Source organism: Eutrigla gurnardus (genome assembly GCF_963514095.1).
Source record: "Eutrigla gurnardus genome assembly, chromosome: 19".
NCBI lineage: Eukaryota > Metazoa > Chordata > Actinopteri > Perciformes > Triglidae > Eutrigla > Eutrigla gurnardus.
The window spans coordinates 9,185,932-9,208,229 of NC_139930.1; the positions used below are offsets into that span (position 1 = coordinate 9,185,932).

The following is a 22,298-nucleotide window of genomic DNA, read 5'->3' on the forward strand; positions in this document are numbered from 1 at the left end:
TCATTTTTGTCTGTAATTGAGTGCTTGCAACAAGTTTGTCTTTTTTTTTTCATCTCTAAATTATATTTTTTAGCCTGGAAAATACAAAAAAAACTAGGTAGGTGATGGATAAATCTTTTTAAAACAAATACTGAGTAGGTCAGCTATGATTGGCACTTCACACCCGTATTCATACCCGTCAGTCATCTGATGAAGGCCAACTCCAGATTTTCTGCTCTTAGTGGTTTTCTACGGCTGTGGACTCAGACTTTTTTAATCCCAGAGCCTGATATGTAACTAATTGAGAAAATACAGCAGCTGGGTGCTGTCACTTTACTGCAGTCCTAAGCACTGATGTGTTGCAAATGCATCTCAGTGTGTGTGTGTGTGTGTGTGTGTGTGTGTGTGAGAGAGAGAGAGAGAGAGAGAGTGTGTTCCGTGAAGTTTGTGAAATTTGGGAAAAAAACCCCAATCAGACAGGGCTTTAAATCCCACTAATCAACCCTTGTCTTCACACCAGGCTAATGGACTGCATATATATAAATATAATGTTGACTCCATTAAAGGGGCTATATATAATATTGAGAAGATTACTATTGTTATGTAAAGATATAGTGGTGTTTTGTCTTTCTGAGCAGAGATGAAGTTGATCTCCCTCTGTGTGTGTGGTTATCGCATCTTGTCTCGTTTCCAGGCCGCAACTACATGTTGCTCCGTGTGTCCCAACACTTTTAGCACTATTTCTGTTAGCTGCTAGCTGCCAGCTTAGCCATCTCCACGGCGAGAGCTGTGTGCAGGCAATCCCGGCCCAGACTCGGTGTTCAAGTTTGTAGAAAACTATGATGATTTAAGCGTATCAGTTTTACATGAAAAGGCTTGACAGAACCTGGAAATATTAGCTCATAATTTCTAATTATACATTAACATAGATAGGCCATTCTCACAGCAGCCATTAGAAGGAGTCATTGGTGGGTAAACACAGGCGTCATTAAAGGACAGGGTGTTTTGAAGTGAGGTTACTTCTCCATAGCCAGTGTATTACCTCAACAGGTGTCAGGTGTCTAAAATAGATTGTCCTCCTTCCTTTGCTTTGCTTCAGTGCTGGTACTCCTGTCTACTCCTCTAAACTGGAGGCGTGCCGACCGCCGTCAACTGAAGGTAACACACTGACTACGGATAAGTACCTCGTACAACCCCACTTCAAAACCAATTACAGCTCCACTACACAGGTAAAAGAACCAGATCCCATTCATGGCCGATGATTTATAGGACAGCACATCGATGCTGTATGGAAATGATAACATGTACCTCCTGTGGTGACGTCCTATGGCAAAGCAGGCGGCAGATACTGGGCCTTTTTCTTTTTACCTGGAAGGTTTTGTTTCCTCTTGTACCACGCACCGTCCAGCGGGGACTTCTCCTCTGCAATCTCATCCTCCTCCTCCAGCAACACCTCCTCTGCAGCGAGAGAGAGAGAGAGACAGAGAGAGAGAGAGAGAGAGAGAGAGAGAGAGAGAGAGAGAGAGAGAGAGAGAGAGAGAGACTTTCTATCAATTTGTCATGTTTTTCTAACACAACAAACACATGCGTGCCAGCTCTCAAACTGTTTCAGAGATGGGTCTGACCTGCTTTGCAGATCCACTCCAGGTAGCCGGTGAGCTCTCTCTCGATCTGCTGCTGCCTCCGGAGCTTCAGGAACTCCTGTCTCTTCTCCACGCGCTCTCTCTCTTTGGCAAATTCTCTGTTCAAACACATATTTGCCACACACAGAAAGAATAAATAGAAATGTTATCACGTTTGGCATTTAAAGCTAAATTCCCAGAACGGGAACCTGCACGTGTACGGCAACAGCCAGGATGATGTGATTTACAAAACCAACAGGTTTGTGGGATACTGCATCATGGGAATGAAGCAAACAGGGTTGAAGAGTTCATCTGAAGGATTATTAGCTGTGGAGTTCAGACGACAGCAGGGCAGCTGTTGAGGCGGCAAGAGAGGAAAAGTGCTGTTGGCAAAGTTGGAACTGTGCTAGTAGGTATTTATGAAACTCGTGTTGAGATGTGTGTATGCAGAGGAAAAGCAGTGAAGTGTGATGTGCTGACGTGATGGATCAGTGATGCATCACATGTAGGACTTACTTATGACAGCATACTGTACGTCAGTTTATATCGAGATAGCAATGTATATTGTGATAAAGTGATGTGTTCAGGAAAAATAAAACAATCTCAAGCCAAAAGAAAGAGAAAACACGGGAATGGAAAACCAACTATTTTCATGACACTATTTATTTTATAACCACAGTTGCTGTCTTTCCTTCGGCCTCTGTTTGCACTGATATGCTTTAATGTCTGGGGCACCATTCGTTAGGAAATGTGAGAGTTATGGAACGTGTCAACAGGATCCATGATTCCCCCTTCATTGTTAACAGCCATGAAATGCATTCTGGTAACACAGAGCTGCGTTTAGAGAGACGGACCGCCACGTTGGCCGTTCCACATTTGCATAAAGTTGAGTATTAGGCTACTTTATGCAAATCAGGGGCGATCAAAAATGGAGAATCAGCAACTGCATGGTTTATTTCTGATCTAAATTGTTTTCTGAAAGGCAAACTATTTTTGTGATATAAGAGGAAGTAGTCTCCAAACAAGCGGCTACGTTGTTTCGCTTTGACAGCGGAGAACAGAAATCCCACGAGTGACGTAAAGATTTCACTCTCATATCTGAATGCTGAACATATTAAAGATTATAAAATCCCCTACTCCTGAAGGGCCACACAATGAAAGTGACCCAGAAAGGAAACAAAGACATGAATGAAATAATTTACATAACACATTATCTAAAAAGCATTACTGATGAAACATGTGGTGGATGTTGACAGTACAGACGTGGAGCACAAAGGAAACCCACTCCTTCTCCTGGCAATGCAATGACAGGGCAGCTCCTTGAGCACCGTGACCACACACATCCACATTAGTGGAGACAAGAGGCCGTGAGTCACAGCAGGTGAGAGGAGGCTCTTTGCCACCGCAGACACAATGAGATGGATGGATGTCAGATCCAGCAGCACACAGGAGCAGGATGATTAAAGCCACAGAGCGAGGCCTTTTCATGCCACAGTGATGACAGAGACAGATGATGACAGACAGAGAGTGAAAGGAGAAGCGCTAGATGAGGAGGAGGAGGAGGAACCTGCTGATTTACTCAACTCAAATCAGCAACCTTCTGTAGTTAACAAACACAGGACCATCACCCTGGAGACCAGTGGTCACGTGTGAAACCAAAGTAAACCTTGACTTGGTTATAAAATCTGCTTGCTTATTTACGCTACATTATTATGAATACAAAACAAATCCTGTATTTTCTTACTGACAAATGAAAAAACATGTCGGTTGAATTGAGTTTAGAATCAGCCATGATTCTACTACATGCTGGATGATATTGGCTTTAAGTGTACCTGGAATGTGTTTATTTGTGTTCAATGTTGACTCACCCAGAAAGGACGCCGAGCACCAGGTTGAGCATGAAGAAGGAGCCGATGATGATGAGAGGGATGAAGTAGAGCCAGTTCCAGGCGTTTCCTGCTACGTCGTTGGTCTGGACACACAAACACACACAGTGTAAAGTTTCATTACTTTACACTCTATATCGTATATGTTTTAAAGAGTCGTTTTTGTAAGAAATGTCCAAGTGATTGTGTTTCATTTTCCCATTTCTCATCCACAGCTGTAAACTATGTTTTTTTTTTTACAAACTTGGTTTACTAAACAAAAACAAGTTTGCCAACTTGCCTCATTAGAACAAAACTGAAAACTTTTAATCTGGGGAAAAAAAGCAATTAAAAACATTCTGTCCATCATCTCTGTGAGCTTCATACTAAACAAACCCACTGACAAATATCCTGGTAACAAGAAGCTCCGTCTGCTATCGAGGCAAAACAACTGTTTTATTCAAATAACTTCTCCAGAGACAAAGAGGTGGCCCCTCAGTCTTCCAATATGAGCCGTCATGTGCTCACAGAGACTTACAATGACACCACTGCATGCACACCTGCCACTAACGCCATATTGACTCGGGTTCTTTTACCATATTATTTATGCTGAATCACTGATTATTAGCTGGTACATGTGGGCGTTAAACTGCTACTATAACAGTTATTGGAACATTTTCTTACTCCCAACTCATCAGCAGCTCTATGCGTCAAACTACACCTCTAGTGTCAGGTTTGGACGTGTACGGGACGACGTGTCACTTTCTGGTTGCTACGTGCATAGTGTCTTTTCAAAATAAACTTCCACTTGTTACATGCATAGAGTCCATCCATCCATCCATCCATTGTCTACCGCTTATCCTGTATTCAGGGTCACGGGGGGGCTGGAGCCGATCCCAGCTATCATTGGGCGAAGGCAGGGTACACCCTGGACAGGTACGCCAGTCTATCACAGGGCCGACATGTAGATGCATAGAGTCTCTTTTCAAAATAAATTCAGGTTTACATCCTCATTACTTGGTTAGGCTCAGGAAAAGTTATTAGTCGTGATAAAATCAAGATGTTTGTTATGTAAACCACACTTGTCACATAACTGACGTAGAGTACAGAAGCTTTGGAAGAAAACTACGGTAAAATGATTCAACGTTTCACACCGACACTAACAACAGTCTCCAGGGCTCTCTGCAGCCCAGTCCAGCTCTTCCACACTAAACTGGGAAACCCATTTCTTTATGGACTTGCCTTCAAGCCTGAGGCACTATCATGTTGAAACAGGGAAAGGTCTTCAACAAACTGCTGATGTTAACTCTTCATTGCAACTATACTCAGTATTTGGACTCATCCATGAATTGAGTTTGGGGTAAAAGTTTTTACTGATGACATCATCAGTGCCTCACAGAAGCTTTTGAAGACTTTTGACTTTGAAAGCACAGGTGCGACGTTAATAACATAAACGCCAGCTCTGTTTTCTGTGTCCCAGTAAGTCATGACAGTGTGACGGTGAGCCGGCATGCACAACACCAGGCCTCATATTTTATTTAAAGCACTTGGTTAGATACCTTTTGATATCAGTGTTGTCTATAACTGACTGAGCAGCAGGGCTGATAGTCAGGCTTGTTTGCCGCCGGGGGTTCTGGGAGTCAGCACCCTCCATGTCTGAGAGCGCTCCCACAGAGCGGCCTGCTGGCGGGGGGGCAGACCCGCCGACTGATGGGCTGTGTGAAGCACAGTGACATTCTGCAGACGCCTGTGTGGGAGCGCTGCCACACGCTGCCTGTAATTGTGATGGGAGGTTCAGGGCGGCTGAATCAGCAGGCAGGAGATCCATATTATGCAGCCGCGTATGCGAGATGAACACACACATATATATAGAGTAGCACACCCTCCGTCTCAGCTGTCAGAGGAGCAGCAGCCCACGCACCAGGACACATGGCTATCACAAGCTTCCCTCTGTGGCTCGCCATCAATTCCTTGTCCTACCAACACATCCAAAGCTCACCGGTGCAAATCTTGTACGTTCAGCTTGATAACATGTTTTAGGGCAAAAAACAAGCTGGCTTAACAAGCTCGGCTTAGCAGCCTGCAACTTTTACTTTTTAGTCCAGTGCCATCGTTTTCATTTGCTTCATTTCCAGCTGCGAGAAAAGCTGAAAAACTGTCATGTCTGGCTACTATTTATTTCCCTCAGGAGTTGGTGGAGACCAAAACAGAGCTAAAAGGAGAGTGAATATTGGACAAAACACAATTCAAAAATAATCATATCAACCTTCTGAGATGGTGATGTCATTCTATGTTTAAACCTGTAATAACTGAACAGAAAAGTCTAACGTTTTCCTTTTCTTCGATCGATCCGCGTAAATAAGCTATCTAGCATGTTTGGTTTCCGTGCTGAATTAGGTAACATGCCGCTTTCTTTTGTATTTGCAGGAGCAGCAGATACCTTCTCTCTGGGGAACTCTGGATGCCTGGTGTGGAGGAGGAAATGAAGTGGTAATGCACTCGGTTGCGTCAGCTTTCAGTCCCAGAGTCAGCTGGTGATGAGGGAAGACTTTCCTCTCCTGTTGACGCGACCTTAATTCTTCAGCTGACTGCTCAGGCAGACGAGCTGGGTTCAGTTGAGCCTGTGCAAATGTTGTTTTTTCTGATTGTGAAACACAGCAATGTCTCTTTTCCCAGATTTAAGAATGTGAACAAGCTGAACGCAACTGAGCACATTCAAGCTGATTTTGGTTGTTTCGTTTCAAAAATAAAATTGCTTCTAGCACTAGCAAACATCTGTGGTTTCATCTACACTCAATTCATAAACTCAGGCCGAGCTGTGTGTTTGCAGAGGTTTCTTGCCTCACTAAATAATAATTTTGTCCTTTTACTCAACTGATATTTGTAATATACATTTCACCAAAATGTACTCAAAATCAAGTACTAAAGGAGCGAATAAATGCCCCTATAGATAATTGTTTCTAGCTCATTCCTTTAAGACTTTTTTTTAGCATATTAAAACATATTTAAAGATTGAAAAAGCAGTTTTCATACAGATTTTTATATATAAAGATCAGCAAATACACAATGTACAAAGAGACGAGCTCTGCTTTGGACCCCACCTTTAAGTGCACTGGATATGGAGCCACGCAATGAGATTAAACTACACAGCGTGCACAGCAAGAGAGCAAATACAGGGCATATGGCAATCAAGGCCACTGGCTAGACTAATTTAGTTCATTACAGAACTACTGATGCACTACGTAGCCTTTAGCAGTACTTCTAATCACCCCATATGTTGCTTAAGTGTAATGTGATGGCAGAAGAAAACAAATCCTAGAGTAAAACGTTATGAGAATAATACGGTCTATTTATTCACAAACACTGAAATGTTCAAAGGCAATTCTGCTGAATTATTGATAAACCCAAAAGAAAACTAATTGGTGCTTTTGGCAACCACATAGCAACTATTCTGTAGAAGAAATAAAAAACAAGTGGGACTGAAAACAGCCTCCACGCCGGACATTAAATGTTGCCTCCTACATTTTGTTGAAATCTAAAAACGAAGTTCAGTGACTTACATCCAGTGAGCTTGATGTTTTCATATGAGTTCACTTGATATCGTTATTCCACCTCTGTTATTCCCATGAGTCATCGCTGGCTGACTGCTCTGAATGATCAGGGAGGAAAAAGCAAACGCTGCCACATAATTTGGAGTCATGGATCACGCAGTGGTGTGACAGTGTAGCCTACTCCTACTCTCACTACCACACACACACACACACACACACACACACACACACACACACACACACACACACAGTCTCTGATGCCACTGTGAATCAATTCTGCAGCTCCTTACAGTCCTGAGACTTTCACAACAAGCAGCGTTGACCCCGTTCAACAACTCTGGTGGCACAGAGTGCAAAAGGTCCTCAGAAAGCTGCTTGAAGATGAAGAGTACATCCAAACAGTTTAGAATTGAACTTGAGTCTCTTATTATCTCTCTCTGATTCTACTATTTCTCTGTTGATGCCACATTTATTTTCTGCAGGCTCATTTTAGTCATATTGAATCAGCCAGTTTGACTTCAAAAAGGCTGAAGACTTGAAGAATTGAGACGTCGCAAAAGAAACGCAATGTTCCATCTTCGTTTAGTGTGACTCAGTAATATTTATAGAAATGTTTAACCTTTACAGAAAAAGTGTTACCTCAAATAGACCTTGTAGTTGCAGAGAAAAACTAATGTTTTCATTATTTTTTCAGAGGCCTAGGTTTCAAGTTTATCAAATGTTCCTTTGAAATTAAAGTACTCAACGAGTACTGAAGTCTGGTATTCAGACCAATTAAAGTAATCTTAAAAAGCAGCTAACTACATTGTGGTAGCAACGGTAGCAAGGTCGCTTTAGTGACCTGTCAATCACATGGTAACCACGCCCAAAGCATACTGCTTTATGGTCTATTTTACTCTAAATGGACCATAACCCCCTCATGGCCAGACGAGAGAATGCAAGTGTAAGGCACTATTGCCTTGGCTTCACTTTTCAAAGCGGGAGGTTGCCGCCTGCCTTTACCTCAACGCTTCAGTTGATACTCTCTGCTCCAAACAGCTTTAGAGAACAACTTTTGCAGAAAGGAGAATGTAACAGAACTTAAATGTATCAGCTGGACACAAATCCATCTCAAATGAGTGATAATGTTGCAAGTGCTCATAGTTTGTGCAGCCAGATCTGTCGATTGTCACACTTTGACATCAATATTCCAGTTAGATCCAGTACGTCCGCTCAGGCTCAAGGATTCACACACAGCTATGACTGAAAGTCCACACTGACTGTCTAACTCTCTCCTCTGTGCTGTTCTATTATTTCGAGGATTTGACAAGCACAAGATGTCACCCTGACAAGGTCATGGTGCACCTTCCTCTGTGACTCTCACGGCTCTAATGAAGCAAGAGGCTAGGGTGCCTATGACCCCTCGCATCACACTCATACACACATTAAACCACACAAAACTCACATACAGACCTTTATTAACAAGCCAATTTGTTAATAAATAATAACCCATATTATAAAAAAGCATATCACTTATAGCAAAGAGGCTGATTGAGAAAACGTATTTGAATACAAGAGCTCAAAAGCAATATAAAGTGACGTTTACATATCTGGTAGCCTAAACATGACACAGCAGATGTGATAAGAGCCGCCTCTTGTTTGATGGGATCCACTGGGTCGCCAGGAGAGACGGGAGGAAATGTAATAAAATCACAGGGCATGAGACAAACATTATCAATGCTGAGAAAGCACCCAGACATCGTGCTGCTGCTACAACAGAGCCACTTCCCCGCTGTCTCAGAGCTAAAGCAGCACTCACAGTGTGAATCAGTGAGAGCCTTTGGTGCCACCATCCTGACATTTCTGCTAAAAAGGAAAAAAGGAGTGTGGTGGACACAGAGGGGCAGAGTGGTATCATCATGTCAAGATGGTACCTGAGTTTTGAGATTTTCTTAAGACTATTTAGAGAAACTGTACATAAATGGGCCTAAATCAATACATTTTTATTAAACGGATATGCTTATTTCTAAAATTTGCTGAGGTGTTTATTTCAAATATTAAAAAAAGCTATGAAAATCATTGAAAAATGGAAGGGAATAGACTTATATCCATACACAATATCACAAAAGAAAAATTATATTTATATTTAAATAAATATTTATTTCAACATGATATTGTTTTTCATGTATGCAGTGAGCCTTCTGACTCAGGATTCATCTGCTGATGTTTGACAGAGAAAGTGTAAAAAAGAAGAATTTTTTGGTAAATATACTGGGAGAACAATTTTCCTTTTCTCAGAACTCGCAAGATAGACTTTGAGAGAGTCTTAGTTATCTTTTAAGGTGCGGCTTGGCCAATATTAGGAACAGGTTATGGTGAGGTTCAATCCAAAGCAGGACAAAAATGCACTCTGATGAGAGAATAATAGCTGATGTGTGGATCTAGTGGTGAGGTTGCAGATTGCAACCAAATGAAACATCTTCCATGTGCCAAATGTGTCGGAGAACTAAGGTGGCCACCATAAAAAGCCAGTGTTTGGTTTGTCCATTCTGGGCTACAGTAGAAACAAGGCAGTCGGCTCCGTCAGGTAGATCCAAACCACTCATTCTCAAGCAACCAAAAACCACTACAACACATTATGCAACTAGAGAATCCTGTTAAAATGATATTTCATATCTGCCAAAAGATCCCTCTAAATGCTCCACACTACTCCCTTTAACAAGTTAGATCTGGTCGAGTTGCTGCCGGCTGTTGATAACATGGCAACGTTATCTACAATGGGATCTGAAGGTGAAAATGAAGGTGAACGTGCTGAAGAGATGTGCGATATGTTCTGTTTGGGGCCAGAAGCAATTCAGAAGCTCTAACGTGTGCAAATGTCAAAAAACAACAGTGTAATGGAGATCAGAGACGGAGAGAGGAAGTGCATTCATGTCTTTGGTAATTTGTCTTATTAATATCAGTTTTCACCTTGAACTGAAAACAGGAGAAACTTAGTGGATGTAGGGAAGGGAGGAATTATGAAGGAAAATCCAGCAAGTGGGAGAATATTTGGAAGGATAATGCTCATTATTTTTCTCTGCATGAACTTCTGGATGCGTATTCCACCATAATCAGGCCTCCAACGTTCCGGAGCTGCACTTCTCGAACATCCACCATGTGGTTTAGCTGCTAAAGACGACACTGATGGGAGGATATCAAAATCTCTGCAGCGCCTGGCAACGTTGTGATCATTAGCATAAGGTGAAATCTCTCTTCATTTGCACTCCCTTCACTCGTCCTCTGCTCCTTTCGTGATTCAAGGAGGAGCGTCGACTCGGTTTGGTGACATTCTCTCCTTCCCCGGCGCTCTCGCCGGGTGTGAACACTTGGATTCGATCATTTACCAGGACACGCTGGCTTGCTGGCTTCCTCAGCACGAGAGCACTTAGTCCAAAAACAGTAAGATCCCCATTGACTTCAATGAGATTGTTTTGGGTGCTGCAGGGCGGCTGAGAAAACATTACTCAACAAGCAAAACGTCTTCATTCATTATTAATGCCTTCCAAATGCAGCTCCTAATGGCCTACTGTATGATGGTTACTGAAACGTGTTATATGATTTCCTGATCTGCCACCTCTGTAGATAAGGTTAGATAAAGACAACTGAAACTACTTGGTTACAACTAAGTGTACAGAAAGATTCAAACACAGCACTGTTAATATTATGGGGAGGGAAGTCACCAGAAAATCTAATCCTTAATCCTGCCAATCAAATACATGCAAATGTAGCTAGTATGGTACCCATTCACTCTAATGAAAGCTGTGCTTCCAGCACATACCACAGAATGGTTTAGTCCAAGTTTGTTTCTGAGCTGTGCAGCCCAAAACGCATTAATGACAGATCAAAGCAAAAACAGCACTTCATTACATAAATGCAGCCAGCAGAGTTGGCATGTCTCCCATTAGCTTCAAATATGGATGGATTGCATTTCTTTCCAGAATCAACACTATCTTAAAATTAATATTCGGTCAATTTGAATAATTGTACTCAAGATTTATGATGAATTAAATTCCATGTGGAATTTAGGTTCAATGAGTTCATTAGAAGACTCAAGTTGTCAAATATGTAATTACAGAGCAGAAATCCAACTAACCAGTTTAATCTGTGAGGTTCTCTGAGAAACTGACACAAAGTTTGGGATTCATAACGCATAAATAAAGAGGCAGAATATAGAACAACTAGGATTTACTCAAAGTAACTTTTACTCTGGTTTCATCCAAATGTCACCGATCTTTCTGTTTTACTTAATAATTACAGGGTCTTCCTGGTCGTCTTTCAAACTGGACTTGGTTTGTATTTCATCTCATCACTGGTAACCGTAACAACAGCATCAGAGTCAGAGTGGTGTCCTCACTGTCACCACTCCCTCCAGCTGGAGAATACAGTACAGTAGCAGCTGCTGGGAGACCATCGGATCCTGGGACCTCCATGGCCTCGCCGGGGGAGGTGAAGTTATGAGGGACAAGAGGGGGAGGGACGTCAGAGAGGAAGCAATAAGGAAAGAAGGGGGGATGTACTCAGCATTTTCTTTTGCACCATTAGAGAGGAAGGTCTGAGCCCCCCGGGGCAGAGGTAGAATAGTCATCAATCTGTGGGGTTAACGCTGGGTTACAGGAAAGTATATAATCCACAGAATAAAACCACAGCCTGGATGCTATTCTGGCCTCATGATGTTGTCGACTTTAGACAAACCCTCCACCCCCTCCTTCTTCTGTACCAGTGAATCTACAGTACATTTGTATACCCAAGATATAAATGCACAATGCCCATGCACGCTCCACTGCAATCACACAAATACACCTATGGCTCTCTTCCACTAAATAAAGCGGTCATGGCTTCTCCTTTTATTTCCTTTGTTAGCTGCATTCGTTGGGTAAAAACTGACTGGGAGTTTTACAGCTACTTCCGTGAGGTGCTGTAAAGTCACAATGAATCAAAGAAATACACAATCACTTCATATGGAAAACACAATAACTGCCATTTACTACAACCTCAACAGGCTATGACAGCATTCGGTTGGGTTAAAGAGAAAATTAGCTTTTTGCCTTTATGTCCTCGTACAGATGCCACGGTCGCTGTTGGAAAAATAGCTAGTTTGCAATGTAAGCAAAGAGAGCAAGGATGTTCTTTTTATTTTATGTATTTAAACAATGAAACTCAACAGTCTTAGGAAGTTCTGTGTTTGAGTGGCTTCTAGAGCATATGTGGCCCCCAGAGGGAGAATAAAGGGGGCAAATTTGACCTCTTAGGATAAACTAGTCAACCAAGTAGGGCTGGGAAAAGACAACGAAAACAAAGTTTAAAGAAAACAGAGTTGTGCAAATCACAAGTAAAAAGCGTTTCACTTTGAACGCCATATCAGTGTAAAGTCTTCACCACAGGTAACTTTGACTTTAATCAGCAGGTGGTGAATTTTGAAATGAGTCTTGAGAAGTAGTGGCATTAATTCACTGAATCTTGCATTAACGGTACACTAAAATGTATGTTCACATCTCTATATGACTGTAATAGATAGAGGAGTACCTGGTTAAGTAGATGTATTGGAAGACATACAGCAAGCCACATAAAAAGGCTGTAGTAAATAAAATAACTGGTGGATGAAAAGTAATGATTCTGAGCAGAAGGAAAAGAAAAAGAGTGAAACGCAAAGAAAAAGTACCGACTGAGAGAAAAGGCATTCTCCGATCACACCAGCATGGGTCTGCATCACTTAGGATAATGAGCCAGAAAAAGCTACGGGAGATGCTTGGAGTGAGACGAGGATGAAGAGCAAGAAAAATAACAAGTTGGGGGAAAGATGGCTCTGTTAATGGCTCACGATGTAGTGACAGTTAGCTGCTATCTCCTGGGAAAGGAATAGATGGAGTAGAGGGGAAAGGGAAGAAGGCAGGGAAAGGAAAACGAGAGGTGTTTAGGGATGAAAAGAAGATTAATGTAGAGGAAGACGGAGCGACCTAGAAAAATGAAAGGAGGTAGAGATACATAGGAAGTACATGAGCAAATTATGCAACAAATAAATAAGTTGCTTAATAAAATGTCCAATATAAAAACATTTGGAACAACTAACTTAATCAGATACGTAAAATGTAATTCATTGCCATGCATGGTGCTCAGAGGAAACACAATAACCGACAGCACAAAGATACTAATGCTGGAAGGGTGGTTTTACTTTGCATTATGATCAATTTAAACTCAGTAAAATTGAGCAAAAGTAAATGATAACAGCATCAGGATGTGTTCAAATGTAATCTAAAAATGTTGTTTTGAAGTTAGCGAAGATTACAAAAGCAAAGTAAAACGATTTTTTGAGGCTTTACTTTCAAGTCACACCTTTAAAAACTCACATTTGAATCAGTATAGGTTGTTTATGCATCTCAATACTGTGCCTGAATGCATCCTGTGTAGACACAGAAGGATGACTGAAGCCCAAGTTATGCTTCCGCGTTGACAAAATGCAAGGGGGCTTGCGGACCCCCCTTACGTCCTTGCGGACCCCCCTTACGTCCTTGCGGACCCCCCTTACGTCCACGGCAAGGGCCTGACGTGCACCTCCCAAAAATCCTAGACGTGCATCGAGGCGACGCAACGCCAACACAGCGGCATTGGCTGTGATTGGTCCGCTAACTACATCCGCTGGAGACCGCTTTTCAGCTTTCCACTCATAAACACCGCCATTTAAACTTTTAATACTTTTATTGTTTGCACCTTGTTTTATTGTTTGCACCTTGTCGCTTTTGCACAAAGAAATAAAACGCCAAGTTCTGAAAAATTGTGGATGTTTGAAGCCGAAGGGAAACAAATAGGCTATAACGAGGCTAACGACGATATACGTCACAAGGGTCTCGGTCGGTCGGTCGGTCAGTCTTTACAAAAAAACATAGCGCCCTCTACCGGTGTGGCATTAAATTGCATTTCGACACGTAAACCCCACGCAGAACCATCACGGTCTCCAAGCAACTGCGTGGCCATTGCGTGATCATTACGCGGAAGCATAACCGAGGCTTGAAGCTGCTGCTTTGAGACGATTATTACAGCAACCTCTTTTGAAAAAATATCAAAATGATATATACATTTACATAGTGCATACTGAATGTCCTAAGTAAGAGTGTTTTGAATTAGCTTCTACACAAAAGTCTGGTGTTTGCAGGTTCCCATCCCACTGATGCCATATATTGTGTCAGGACTAATTTGAAGTCATATTAGAAAGTGTTTTTGAAATCTCCTCTGTTCTCCTTTTGCTGATTAAAACCATCTCAAGGTGACCCTGCACCAGAGCCTTTCACATTAAACTTTCACAATGCAAATGCTGGACTGGATCTTTTCTTGTGTGTAATTTTGAACAACGGAAAAACAAAGAACAGTTGAAGCTCGAAGTCAGACAGCCACTGTGGTATTAGCCCAGACACACTTTTGTTCTGCCTGGTTGGACGTCTTATTTTTCTTTTTGTGTCCTCCTGGGATTCTGTTTTTAAAAGGCACTATCGTGTATTTGGATGCCCTGAAAAAACAGAGCTGCTGGCATTTAGATAATAAAACCGTTTAGGTTGGTGACAGTCAGATAAACTAAGGAACGTGTCTCTAATTTCATGTTTCCTCTCGTTCTCTGGAAAACATAATGCAAGGTTTTCGCTCGTCGTTACATCACAATATGGAAAGTAAACCCACAACAAACCCCAAAACAGCTAATTTTGCAAATGTCCAGACAATAGAAGCAACAATTTTCTTCTCATTTGTATGTTCATGAAGTGGTTTCATAAGCATCGGCAGCCATGTTTCCTTCCCAGGGAGTGAGAAATTAAAAATCTGAATGAGAGAAATGAATGAATGTGTCCAGCTTCCTTCGAGCCCTTGAGCAACAAGCCGATCCTCCAAATTCTCCAGGGGAGCCAATCATGGTCACAGTTTTATGGTCGGCAGCTCCCAGGTGTGAATGTGTCTTTATATGAATGTCAAGCATGGGTGGTGTATGCTCAATGAAAGCCCCCACTGAATGAATTATTCACAGTTTTATGAGTTTAAAACACCCCTAGTGGTTCCCAAGGGCTGAAATATTCATTTCACCCAAAAATATTAAAGTGATGGACGGCAAAACAGCATTATTCTGTTAGTCTAACCTGTAACCTTCAGTGGTAGGGCTAATATTCAGTGTGTCCTGAGAGGGCTGCTAGAGTAAGAGACATGGGGAGATTTTGATCAGCATGGTTTATCTCCATGGGAGCATGAAAATCAATGAATGAAAGACAATCTTCTCATTAGATAAATAGATACCCTGGCATTTGAGGATGTCAGCAAAGAAAGATAGCCAAAAATAAAGGGTTCAACTTCAGAAGAATGTGAGGCTTTACATTTCATTTTGTTGGGCTCATCCTTGGAGAAGCATGAATATCAACAACCAATTTCATCAAATCCCAGTCCTTATTTTTCAAGACAATTTGTCGTAGACCAAAGTGTTGATTCAGGGGGAAATTTGGGCATTTATATGATGTGGCCGGGAGCTCCCATTCATACATTTCTGTCTTCATGTGTTGTTTTTTCTTGTCTATTAGTGGAGCACTGAAGGGTATAACACGGAATACACTCATCATCATCATCAGAAGTGCAGTGGACCTTGAGACAAACTCCGCCCACGGCCCATCACCCAGCCAGGCCTGCCGGATCAAACGCCACAGAAAGTGGAGGCGGCCACCCAGGGATGAGATAGAGGAGAGCCTCGATAGAAGCTAAGCTAACACACCTCAGACCAATGGCTTCTCAACTACCCAGCATGCTCCTGGCTGACTGGTGTCTGGTCAGAAGGAAATAAGATGTTCAAATAGTTCAGGAGAGCGGTTCAGAGGAGGTGCTCAAACACAGTCGAAGTTGATAGACAAAATGTTCCCTGATGTTACATTTGTAATGTTATGATGCCAGCCATGCTATCTGCCAAGAGAATCATTTTTGTACTTACTGTTTACATTCCTTCTAATGCAAATAAATAATGCACTACAGGAAAGCTCTACTGTTTTTCTCTGTTTTGCTCATCATGTTTTTTACTGTGTGGCAAACGGGCTAAAAGTGCATTGGGTTGTGCATCCATGTGTTGCACAACGGCGATACATGAATCCTTGAATCATCCTTGTATCAAGCTTACACTGCAAACAACGACATTCAGAACTCTTTAGTGCATATAGACTCACGCTGTAGAGGATTTCCACCCAACCCTCCATGGTGATGCACTGGAACACAGTAAGCACTGCAAACAGGATGTTGTCGAAGTTGGTGATGCCAAAGTTGGGTCCAGTCCAGTACTCTCTGCACTCGGTGCCGTTGGGACACAGTCGGGCTGGGGGCTCTTGACCACAAGGCCATTGTGTTGCTTTCTCACCTGGCCGAGAGAGAAATAAAGAGAGGGTGAGTTTTGATATGCATATCTCAGGTTTTATTTAAACTGCTTCTTAAGTGTCTTCTGGATGGACAGATTGATAGATAGAGCTCATAGTAACTGAATGACTTGTTCTACACCACTTCATGGAATGATTCGAGTGCTCCCAAATGCTAACAGGTTTTATGTGGGTCAGGGCTGCAGCAGTGTCCTCTTCCACTGAAACTTTCTCCAGCAGCCTCATGCTGCTCTAATGTGACCCATGATCTCTAACAATCAGTCATCAGTCAAGCTGGTACACCTTCCAAAGGGAAACACCCAGGAGACAACCTCCCAGGTTCACCGCCCACCTTTACCGGTTCCTCTCAATGAAGACCATTGACCTCCTAACATTTTCAAGCAGAGTGTGGCTGCAACCTCATTCTGTCAGTCTTGCACAAAGCTCGGGACCACAGGTGAAGGCCGGTACAAGGATGAACGGGTGAATTTAGACCATTGCTCTGTGGCTTGGATCACTTTTCAGCAGGATGCTCCAACAGAGTTATGCAGCTAAGGCAGCTAGCCAGCAGCTAATATCACAGCCTCTCTTCTCCATTCAGAACATCTGGGAGTTTTCCATTTGTCAGATGTCTCTTTTCCCTTACAGCTACTTAACGAAACATAAAATAACTGTTTTATTTTAACTGCTGCCATTTTTATAGGTTTTTGATTGCTATTGTTCTCTGGATATTTTGGGGGAAAATTCTCTGAACTCATTTCCAGCCTTGTTGTAGGTGAAAGTCCCGGTACTTTTAGATAATGCTAACAGTGTTGAACATCATGACTGATCAAGAAAATGTGCCTTTACATCATTAAATATTAAACCCTATAAAAAACACAACTCAATCACAGTGCCACAATGATGGACAAAATAATCACATCCAAGTTTGAATCGGACATCTCAGTGAGTGATAGAATAATAGATACCATATTAGTCAAATGTGCAGGTGTTTCTGGTCTCAGGGTGCCCAGGTGGCCTAAACGTTAAGGTGCAGGCCGTGATCCACAACATCCCTGGTTCACATCTGGCATCCCCGGTTCATTGCCTGTCATTCCACATCTTTCTCCCCTCATTTCCTGTCATCGCTACTATCAGCTATCAAATAGAGGCAAAACAAAAAAACTGCAGGGATGTGAGGGACGGAGCTGGCAGGCATGAGGATTTTTAAAAGGAATCAAACAACTTACAAAATATAAATCAGAGATCTGATACAGCCTGAGAATGATATCATGTCTGATCAGACCTGTTTTTGAAACAAAGGAGTAACACAAAGACAGGAAACCGTAAGGAACAGCTCTCGATTTACCAGTCCATCTACAGTCCAACCTTCACGTATGGTCATGAGTTTTGGGTAGCAGCAACGACCAAAATGAACTTCCTCCGTAGCACGGCTGGGCTCAGACTTAGAGATAAGGTGAGGAGCTCAGACATCCGGAGCAAATAACAATATGCTGATGAGATTATACTGTATATCTCATCTAGCCGAGGAAGGGCTAGGGGTCTCCCCAGAGGAGCTGGAAAGTGATGCCGGGGCTCTGGATTTCCCTCCTCAGATTTCTGGCCCCGCAATCCGGCCCCAGATAAGCAGAGGAAAATGGATGGATGGTTTTTAAAGTTCCTAAAATGAAAAACTTGCAATATATAAGGCAGCCTCAGATTTGGAAGCCAGGTCACACTTTGGGTTTGTATCTCCCTGACTCTATCAGACTAAGATCTCTGTAGTCACACTATACCTAACATCTTTCATTCAAGCCAGTGGAGCATACTTGTGAAACCTACTGGTGCATGCTCTGCACCACAGCTGCATGTACAGCTGCCAGATCACTGTAGACTTCACCAGCGTAACGGTCCGACCACGGACTCAGGGATGTTTACTGGTCTCAACTCTTATGCCACGTTACTTACACAGAGATGCAGCATCACAGAGAATTTGCACTTCAGGCAATGATGAGAATCAAAACGTATCGACACTCAAACTGTGACACGCACAGAAACGTTTTCAGTCATTTTGACACACAGGATGTGTTTTATGTGCAATGTTGAACCATTCAAATAGCTGTGAATTTGTCAAATCTGTGTTTCCAGGCTTAGTCAGCCTAAAGCAACGCGTGTCCCATCTCCTTGCTCGAGTTTGCAGGGATAACAAAGTGACAGGGGAACGAGGCACCAGAGTACAGGGAAGGTGCTGAGAGTTTGTTCAAAGGATGTGCTTGCACACACAAAAAAAAATAAATAAATGTGCTGAGTATAACAGATGCCATGTGCACCCAGTTTCATGAAGGATAGCGCCATGATCACAGGCCGTGCCAACTTTTAACGATGATTTGCGGAGCCAGATTGCACAGCCAACATCCCTCTGGTGTCACTCCAGTAAAATGTGTCCCTTTGCTTCCCACCGACAGGTGCTGTGTCAGCCGGACTCGGTGTCCACGGACCGTACGGGAACGTCTCAGCTCTCTAGTTTCTTCCAGTGGATGCAGTTCCTAATGGAAGTCAACACAATGACAAAATAATTGGGGTTCATTATCTAAGTTTTCTAATTTGGGGGGGAAGCAATTTATTTTATTGGTTATTATTTTAAAGGGTCTCTATGCGATGTAGGGAGCATTCGTATAGCCACAAACAAATAATTGCTGTCAGACATAAGTGGATGTATAGTGGAGTAATGTAACGCTGTGTGTGTTGTTATCAGAGCACGTTAGCTGTGAGCCGCCTGCTCAGCCGTCGCCATGTTGAGAGCCATGTGGAGGCAATATATATGTTAAAAGTTAAATAGATATAATCTTACTATTTCTATAGTGTTTTGGGTTTTCCCATTGTCATGTGGTTAGTAAACATGCTGCCATCAACTTTGTGAGGAGATTTCTAATCACAGGCATGAACAGTTAGGTGAGTATTTGTGCAGAATTCCAACGAGCAGAGCGAGTGGAAATAGGATGTCGGCGAGTTGAAAGCACCGTAATTGAAACATTAATTGTTAATATGAATCTGCTGAAAAAAAATTGACTTTTTGTTTGCTTATCTATCTTTAATGAAACTGAATGAATGGCTCCCGACTGGATGTTTATTTATCTAAAGCAAAGTGTCAGAGAATTGAAGAGAACGAGAGGCGATGTTCCACCACACGAAGGTCAAAGAAGCCAAGACTCGAATGACACTGAGCTCAAGTGGAGGGGCCAGCCAGTGAATACGCACATCACAGAAACACTAACATACAAACATACTCAGACCAAATCACCTCAAACACACACACATTCAGACAGCCTTCATGTAGAAAGCTGTTAGCAGAGCAGCTCAGCTTAATCAAACCCTGCTGCGACTCTGTGACTAAAATAACTCAATAACACACGTGCTTGTACATTAGCAGGCTGTCACAACTGCTCACACCACTACGAGCACCCTGACTGGGTTCAAACATGTGCACAAACGCACACCCTGGCACACACATTTTACAGCTGGGCCAGCCAATAACCCTCAAGTCACGTCTTCACACTCTATCTGACACCAGCAGTGGGCACATAAAGCCTTCTCCTGGTTTTTAGCACTGCTCCACACAATGGGCCATATCAGCCGGGCTGATTGTGTTTTCTATAATTACTATAATGCTGCATATAATAATAACAGCCTAATAGTAGCCTGGCTCTGATTTATCAGAAATGGGTTTGTTGCTACACACACAAGTGAGGGGGCTTTTTACTTGTTTTTATTTCCATAGACCACAGCAGTGATTTTGGTGGAGCTCGTGCTCATGCACAGTATATACTTTACATTAAAGGTAAGCATGTGTTCCAGGTGTCTACAGACTTGAAAACACATCACAAACACAAGGCTTCGTTCATCTAACAGCAGCTATCGGCCTCCACGTAGCACGCTGATGAAACATGTTTTAAGTGTGATGGACTTGCAATGAAGCTCACAATGTGCAATCTTAAAGTCGTTTTAGTGGTTTTCCATTCCCTTTCAAACGCACAAAAACATATGGGCAGATGCTTGGAAATTGGTTTGATTGCAATTATCAAGCATTCATTTGAAGATGGCGTGATGTTTTCAGTCGGCCCAAACCTGTTCCTGTAGTTTCATAGAAAGGAATTAATCAGGATTCATCACAATTACATTGAAAATTAAGATGTGTTGCTACATTTTCAGCCACTTCTGTTGGTACTTGACTTTTTTTGACAGATTTTAGGTACCAGTATGTCTTTTTTTTCTGTGTAGTTCAATTACAAGCAAGCATGCCGAGTAAGCAAACTTGGAAAATAAAGTTCTCATAATTACATGGTTGGAGTTTTAAAATTTGAATTTCAGAGGAATTTTTTTGAAAAGACACAGATCCATTTAAACTAATGTTAATAGTGATTTATTTTCTTGAAAACATAATTCCTATATTTGTTTGATTGTATGCTTTGCATTAAGTTAAATCTCCAACTGTCCATGTGACCTGCTGCTCAGCTGACTAAAGAACATTTACATTTGAACTCCTTACAAAGACAATTCAGACCTATGAAATAATGTTTCCCAAAGTTAGATTTTTTCTTATGAGGTTATGAATTATGGACTTTTGCACCTGCTATTAAACTTCATCACCATGCAACTCTTACATTAACAAAAGTCTGACACTGTGTCAGACTTTAAAGGGATCAAACTAAAACACTGCTTTTGAGCCAATTAGGTATCACTGCTGCTCAGGAGCATGCACTTCTTATGTAGCAAGGAAAGAACTAGTGAATTGTAACCTCATTAACACCATCTGAGGTAGCATTCGATCAGGAGGCCGAGTACATAAGCATCCCTATTGAGGTACAGCAGAAGCCATCAATCAAACCCTGAAGACTGTGAAAATACCATTCATCAAATTCGAGATGTGAAAAATGGCTGTCAGAAATTCTGCTGTGCACTTGTTTGTTACGTTGATATAAGCACAATGCCTGCCAGCGCTGCCAATGAGCGGCTACTCCTAAGCCACAAACATACGCGGCGTATGAATAATTTATGTACGCCTGCATACATATGCAATGTAATATAAGGATCTACGCCGTGACAAATGCGGGAACACAGCTGAGCGAAGAGAAGGTTTTTTTTCCTGGCATCAACTCGGCCGATAATTAGTGTTGTGTCGTGCAAACAAAGCGGCCGAGCGGCTGCTCTCACCAGTGTCGATCCTGAAGCAGGTGGTGTGGAATTTGCCCATGTAAAACTCCACCCCGATGATGGCAAACATGACGATGGCGAAGAAAAGCAGCAGGCCGATCTGAAGCAGAGGAACCATGGCTTTCATTATGGACTTCAACACCACCTGGAGACCTGAGAGACAGGGAAGGATGGGAGGAGGGTGTTAGCAGGGCTCCGTCCAGCTCTCAGGAGCTCTCTCATCTTATTTTTGTTGTTTCGCTTGTCATTTCCATCAGTTAGGATAACACTGTAAATCACTGCAGAGATCTGGGAAAAAAAACCACTCCAATTAAGTCGGAGTTGGTCTGTAAACTGTGATGGATGTTTACTGTCTGATCATCTGACAGCTTGTGTCATCTAACTTCTTTTTAGCAATATTAACGGATTGTAATATAAAGAATGATGGTCCACACTACACAACGTATAATAACAAGGAATTATCCTTCAAAGCTAGCGTTGGTTTAAATCTTCAAAAATATTTTTTATATGTATTTATTGATATCCTTTTTATATTCCGAACAGCCATCAATAAATCAGTTCACAATCAAAAAATGTTGTATTTGTGGCTGCAGCCGGACTCTCATAGGATTAAACATCACCGAAATGTGTTTCCTGGTTTACATTCATAGTGATTGATTAGGAGGGCGGCCTGAAGGGACGATCAGTGTTTCAGACTGAGTTACTTTCTAG

The 22,298-nt window shown here is 42.2% G+C and overlaps 1 protein-coding gene across 6 annotated transcripts in view; it reads right to left on the minus strand.

The window, feature by feature from the left end:
- The window catches only part of cacna1bb (calcium channel, voltage-dependent, N type, alpha 1B subunit, b), a 151,109-nt gene that overhangs the window by 70,365 nt on the left and 58,446 nt on the right, over positions 1-22,298 (minus strand). For all 6 annotated transcript variants that reach the window (XM_084035038.1, XM_084035035.1, XM_084035039.1 and 3 more), the window contains 5 exons: positions 21,588-21,740; positions 16,215-16,402; positions 3,470-3,573; positions 1,605-1,720; positions 1,348-1,437 (listed from right to left, as the gene is read on the minus strand). In XM_084035038.1, coding sequence (XP_083891164.1) covers positions 1,348-1,437; positions 1,605-1,720; positions 3,470-3,573; positions 16,215-16,402; positions 21,588-21,740 — 651 coding nt within the window. The remainder of the gene's footprint in view (positions 1-1,347; positions 1,438-1,604; positions 1,721-3,469; positions 3,574-16,214; positions 16,403-21,587; positions 21,741-22,298) is intronic.